The 6,101-nt window shown below is 56.2% G+C and overlaps 1 protein-coding gene across 1 annotated transcript; it reads left to right on the plus strand.

Annotated features, from left to right (window-relative positions):
- Positions 1-265: 265 nt before the first annotated feature.
- NEUROD1 (neuronal differentiation 1) lies at positions 266-4,192 on the plus strand. The gene is made up of 2 exons (XM_055718605.1): positions 266-410; positions 1,625-4,192. Exon 2 carries the CDS (start codon positions 1,634-1,636, stop codon positions 2,729-2,731), a length of 1,098 nt encoding a protein of 365 aa, XP_055574580.1. The 5' UTR covers positions 266-410; positions 1,625-1,633; the 3' UTR covers positions 2,732-4,192.
- Positions 4,193-6,101: the final 1,909 nt, after the last annotated feature.

Genomic DNA, 6,101 nt, shown 5'->3' on the forward strand with positions numbered 1-6,101 from the left:
GGGGGTTGGGGGGGGTGGGCGCCCGGTGACAGATGGCGGCCGCCCGGCGGGCCACAAAGGGCGTGGCGGCTCAACGGGCGGGCGCGCGGCCGCATACAAATAAGGGGTGTCACGTGGCGGGGGGGGCCGGGACGCCGCCGCGCCTGACGTGGGCGGCCATATGGCGCGTGCCACCGGGCGGGGCGGGGCGCGGGGCGGGGCGCAGGCGCGCTGGGCGGTGGCGATCGCCGCGGTACCCAGGTCCCGGTGCCGGCCCCCCGCCGCGCATCCTCGGTCCCGCTATATAACGGGGGAGCCCGGCGCTGCGCAACGTCGGGAAAAAAAAACAGCATCACGCGGCGCCCCCTCGCACGGAGAGCTGTGCCGGGGTTATGAGACCGTCACCGCGCAGGAGAGGCTGAGCAACGGAGGTAACGGGAAACCGGGTTTCTACCCCGCCGGGAAAGGGGGTTGGCGGCGGCTACCGGGCTCGGGGCGGGCGGGACGGACCTGCCTCTGCCGGAGCGGCTTCGGTTTGTGTTGCGGGCACGGGAACCGGCGGTCGTGCCTGCCGGTGCGCGCAGGCAGCTGTGTGCGTGCACACCTGTATCCATCCATCCACGCGCACACACACATATATATGTGCGCACACGCACATATATCTGCAAATGTATACGTGCGTCCGTACACACACGTATATACATGTAAATGTACCCCTGTACACACACATATTAAATATATATATATGTGCTCCCACCTATGCGCCTCCCAACTTCCCGCTCCCTCTCCTCCGCGGAGGGCAGCCGCCGCGGTCCCACGGCAGGCTGCGCCCCGGCGGCATTGTTCCTCCCCGCTGTACCCGGTGCCACCGGGGGACGGTCGCAGCCCCTGACGAAAGGCCCCCGCGGGAGGCGGAGGGACGATGCCCGTCGGAAAGCGGGGGCCCGTCCCGCACCTGTTACCGCGGGCGGGGGCCGCGCAGCCACGCCGGTCGCCAGCCAGCCGCGGGCACCCAGCGACGGCCCAGTGGCGGGAGTCGGCACCGGGGGAGGGTCGCCGGGAGGGGTCGGGCAGGGTCGGTCGGGGGAGCAGGTGCCCGGCGCCCGTCGGGGCGGTGCGGGAGCCCCGTGCAAGGAGGCGGCGAGGGGGGAGCCGCCGGGACAGGCGTCACGGGCGGCCATCCGTCCCTGTGGGGGTCTTGGGTGTCCGTCCGCCACCACCACCCCCCACCCCCCCCCCGCCTTTCCCCCTCCCCTGTTCGGTAAAAGTGCTGCCGTTTGGGGATTTTGTTTTGTTTTGGTGGGTTTTTTTGTTTGTTTGTTTGTTTTTTAACTCGCTCGGTCTGGTCGCGGCGTGCCGCCCGGGCTGCATCCCGCACGCGTAATCTTCTTATATTCCCGCTAATATCGGCGAGTTACATAATGGCATGTGAGCATATGTCAACTTAATTATAAAGCAGGACTGCGGAGACAATTAAAAGTTTGCGCTGGCACCGTGCAGCAGCCGGGGCTTCCCTGGGGAGGGGCCGGGGGGAGCGGGGGCCCGGGGGGGGGCGCGGGCGGTTTCTCCCCGCGGGTGGCTGCGCGGGGCCGTGGCCGCCGGCCCGGTGCTGACCCGGCTCTTTTCTGTCCCCTCGGCGGCGCAGAGGCTCACCATGACCAAGTCGTACAGCGAGAGCGGGCTGATGGGCGAGCCCCAGCCGCAAGGCCCCCCCAGCTGGACGGACGAGTGCCTGAGCTCCCAGGACGAGGAGCACGAGGTGGACAAGAAGGAGGAGGACCTGGAGGGTCTGCACGCCGAGGCCGAGGAGGACTCGCTGCGGAACGGCGAGGAGGAGGACGAGGAGGACGACCTGGACGAAGAGGAGGAGGAGGAGGAGGAGGACGACGACGACGACCAGAAGCCCAAGAGGCGCGGCCCCAAGAAGAAGAAGATGACCAAGGCGCGCATGGAGCGGTTCAAGCTGCGGCGCATGAAGGCCAACGCCCGGGAGCGCAACCGCATGCACGGCCTGAACGCGGCCCTGGACAACCTGCGCAAGGTGGTGCCCTGCTACTCCAAGACGCAGAAGCTCTCCAAGATCGAGACCCTGCGCCTGGCCAAGAACTACATCTGGGCGCTCTCCGAGATCCTGCGCTCGGGCAAGAGCCCCGACCTGGTCTCCTTCGTGCAGACGCTCTGCAAGGGCCTGTCGCAGCCCACCACCAACCTGGTGGCCGGCTGCCTGCAGCTCAACCCGCGGACTTTCCTCCCCGAGCAGAGCCAGGAGGTGCCGCCCCACGTGGCGGCGGCGGCGGCGGGCGCGCCCTTCCCGGCCCACCCGTACCCCTACCAGTCGCCCGGGCTGCCCAGCCCGCCCTACGGCACCATGGACAGCTCCCACCTCTTCCACCTCAAGCCGCCGCACGCCTACGGCGCCGCGCTCGAGCCCTTCTTCGAGAGCGGCCTGGCCGAGGGCGCCAGCCCCGCCTTCGACGGCCCGCTCAGCCCGCCCCTCAGCGTCAACGGCAACTTCTCCTTCAAGCACGAGCCGGCCGCCGACTTCGACAAGGGCTACGCCTTCACCATGCACTACCCCGCCGCCGCCGCCGCCGCCGCCGCCGCGCTGGCCGCCGCGCCCGCCCACGCCGCCATCTTCCCGGCCGCCGCCTCCCGCTGCGAGATCCCGGTCGACGGCCTGGCGCCCTACGAGGGCCACCCGCACCACGAGCGGGTCCTCAGCGCCCAGCTCAACGCCATCTTCCACGACTGAGCCTCCCCGCCGCGGGAGGGGAGCGGGGAAGGGCCGAGCCCGGCCGCCCGCCGGCGGCCACCGCCTTGTTTACAGGGGGCTGCCCCGCCGCCCTCGGGGCCGGCCCTGCGCGCCCCGTCCGGCCGCCGCCCGGCGGAGCGACGCCCTCGGCGCGGGGTGGGGGCACCGGCATCGCGCCCAGTACCTGATCGGGATGACAAAATCACAAGCAATAATTAGGATCTATGCAATTTTTAAACTAGCGATGGGCCAATTACAAAATATATATGAGATCTCTATTTTTCAACCAACGTTTTACTACTTGTTACCTTTCCCATGCTGAATTATTTTGTTGTGATTTTGTACAGAATTTTTAATGACTTTTTATAACGTGAATTTCCTATTTTAAACCATGCAGCTTCATCAATTTTTATACATATTGGAAAGGTAGAATTATATCTAATTTATACAAAATAATTTAACTAATTTAAACCAGCAGAAAAGTGCTTAGAGAAGTTATGTTGCCTTAGCACTTCTTTCCTTTCAAATAGTTGAAGAAGAAAAAACCAACAACACAACAACAAAAATGCACAATCCGGGCAATTTCTTTCCCATGAAAGTCTTTTTTTTTTTCCTTTTGTTTTTTTTTTTCTTTTCTTTTTTTTTTCCTTCCCCCCTTACGACAAGAGCCAGATCCCCTAGGTCTTGAGAAGATATAAGAACGAGAGACTTATTTTCTATTAAAACATATCAATTCAACACATTACTTGCACAAACTTGTATATAAAGATTATAAGCAAATGCCAACATCCTTTTTAAATCGAAAGCTGCTTGACTATCACATACAATTTGCACTGTTTCTTTTTAGTCTTTGAACCCCTTGGCATTCCGTGGTTTGGTTATGGTTTTGTTTTTTTTCTGTTTGGGTTTTTTGTTTGGTTGGGTTTTTTTAAGAGAACTTGAAGATGTTAATGTTTCCAGGCGATATAAATGCATGATTTTATACATGTTCACACAATCCGTGGTTGTCATATGCTCATCTTATAAATCGGAACCTAAAACTAATCAGGTTGTTAAAGTCGGGCTATATACCTATTGTAGTCGATTAGTACGGTAGTTTGAAACAAATTCAAACCATTTAATCCGTAATTAGAACAATAGCTATTGCATGTACAATGCAGTCCAGAATAAGTGCTGTTTGAAATGTAACGCTGGTTCAACTGGAATCAATCTGTACTGTAATTTTGTTTGTAATCCTGTATATTATGGTGTAATGCACACTGGGATTTTAGAAGAAACATCCGTCCTTTGGCAACGACATAGTATTGAACATTTGGTCGAATGTTGCATTTCTCCTTAAATGTGATTATTACTTTTTTTTTTTTCTTAGTGTAAGTAATTCCTATGGGATTATTGTTTTATTCGGATAGCTCATGAAAGGTGCAACACTTATTATTTGTAGAATAAAATTGGACTAAAAAAAAAGACGCGGATTCTTTGCTTACCTTGAGGGGGTTCCGGGGGAAGGATTTTGTTCGTTAGCTTACAGCGAAACCGGCTGCCTGCAACGCGCCGTTGCTGAATCAGGGAAGCGGGGGCAGGACGGCCGAGCGCTGCGGCTGCGGGTCCGCGCTGCGCCGAGCGCACCCGCCCCGCACCCGCTGCGGCGCCCCCCGGGCAGCCCAGCCCAGCACCGCCGCTGCCGCCCGCCGCGGCTCTCCCCTCCCGCCGGGCCGGCGGGGGTCCCTTTGACCGGCACCCCGGCAAAACGCCGTTTCGGCCCCGCCGGCCAGCCCGGGACCCGGCGGCGCCGGTTCGCCGTCTGTCCCGCTTCCCAGACGGGAGACGCGTGTGTGCCCTCGTCTGCGCCGCTCGCTCTGGGACTTGAGGCTCCCGGGAGAGCCCTTCCCCTTTACGACCGGAGCAGCTACCAACAGGTCTTTGCCTCCGACCGCCGGGCACGTATTTCAGACGTTCCCTGAAACACCTCGTAGGAAGTCTGTCGCAAAGCGCAGGTATCATAAATAAATGCTTCTCCTGAATCCAGCAGAACGCTAACAGGCTCCTCACCCTGTGGGCGAGTGCGTTTTTCCCCAGGAGAAATCAAGCTCTTGACGTCTATTTTAAAGGTGGTTATAGCTACGGAACCCCCAGCGCTCCGAGGCCGTAGGGGCAGCGCCCCCCGCTCCGGGGCTGCTGCTGAACCCCAAAAGCAAGAAAGCAAAAGGCAACTTTTCAATCACCCGATTAACCTTTCCCCATCAGTGGCAACACAGCTAAATACACCCCAGCTAACCCGAGGTGGGGGGGTGGGCCGGGAATTAATGACAGTTTTTCCAATAACATGGAGCAAGCCGACCCAGCCTTGCTCGCCTTTGGTTACACACCTTCTTCTCCAGCACAAGGATTCTTCTAGTCAGTCAAGGGGCAACTCACATGCCACCATCTTTTATTCAAAGGCAGGCACAGATGTTCCTTCTGCAGGGGAGGTTTTAATTTATGAAAATGATATTGTTTATGCATGAATGCACTCTGCATAACACACAGTACTTCCATCTGATGAGAGAAATGCCACAGAACCAGTGCCAATGTCAGGAACATATTCTGCAAATTTAGTCGCTTAAATGTTTAATGAATATTTGGAAGGCATTTCCAAACCACAAGAAACCTTTTCAATTACCTTTTCTTTTTCCACAGTTAATAACAAAATTCAAAACCTCTAGCCAATGCAATTTACTTAAAAGAGCTATCTAGGTTATCTGAATGTTTGCTACTGTGGTACTTTAGAGAAAATAATATTTTAATGTTATGAGCAACCCAATAAGGAAAATTAATTAGGCATTTTGGTAACTAGAGGCTCCATTTTACAAATCACTTGTGAGATTTGTTATTTCAATTAGTTTAGGGTTTTTCCCCCTACCACTCTTATAAAAAAAATATTGGAGATCTTCCCCTCCACCATCCCTTTGCTGCTGCTTATGATGCCTCCCTGATATTTATTTTTTCTTACTGTTAATATTATGCCAGATCTTGAAATCTCCATTCACGTCTCCCACAGGAAGGTCTGTCAAGGTCTCTTTCAAAGGAAAGAATTGCTCACACTGTTCCTCTCCTATGAACACATCGCTAGTTAACTAAGGCTAGAGTGGGATTATCTAATTTACATGTGGAAGAAACTCTGGCTTTGAGTCATACCCACACATATACTGGGTCATCCAGCACAGGCCTACGACTATTTTTATGGCTTGTTGGGACCAGTGGCCTTTCCCTTCTTTATACTGTACTTGTGACAGCAGAAATCGTTCTGCCACCAGTACGCTTGAGAAGACACTGGTGAGATCTCTGCGGGCACAGCGCATGAGTAACAACCATGATTTGCAGCTTTTCCCTT

This window comes from Falco cherrug, chromosome 8, assembly GCF_023634085.1.
Source record: "Falco cherrug isolate bFalChe1 chromosome 8, bFalChe1.pri, whole genome shotgun sequence".
NCBI classification, from domain to species: Eukaryota; Metazoa; Chordata; class Aves; order Falconiformes; family Falconidae; genus Falco; species Falco cherrug.

What these genes read in the sequence shown, in the direction of transcription:
- NEUROD1 (XM_055718605.1), top strand. Translation starts at nt 1,634, where the DNA reads ATGACCAAGTCGTACAGCGAGAGCGGGCTGATGGGCGAGCCCCAGCCG.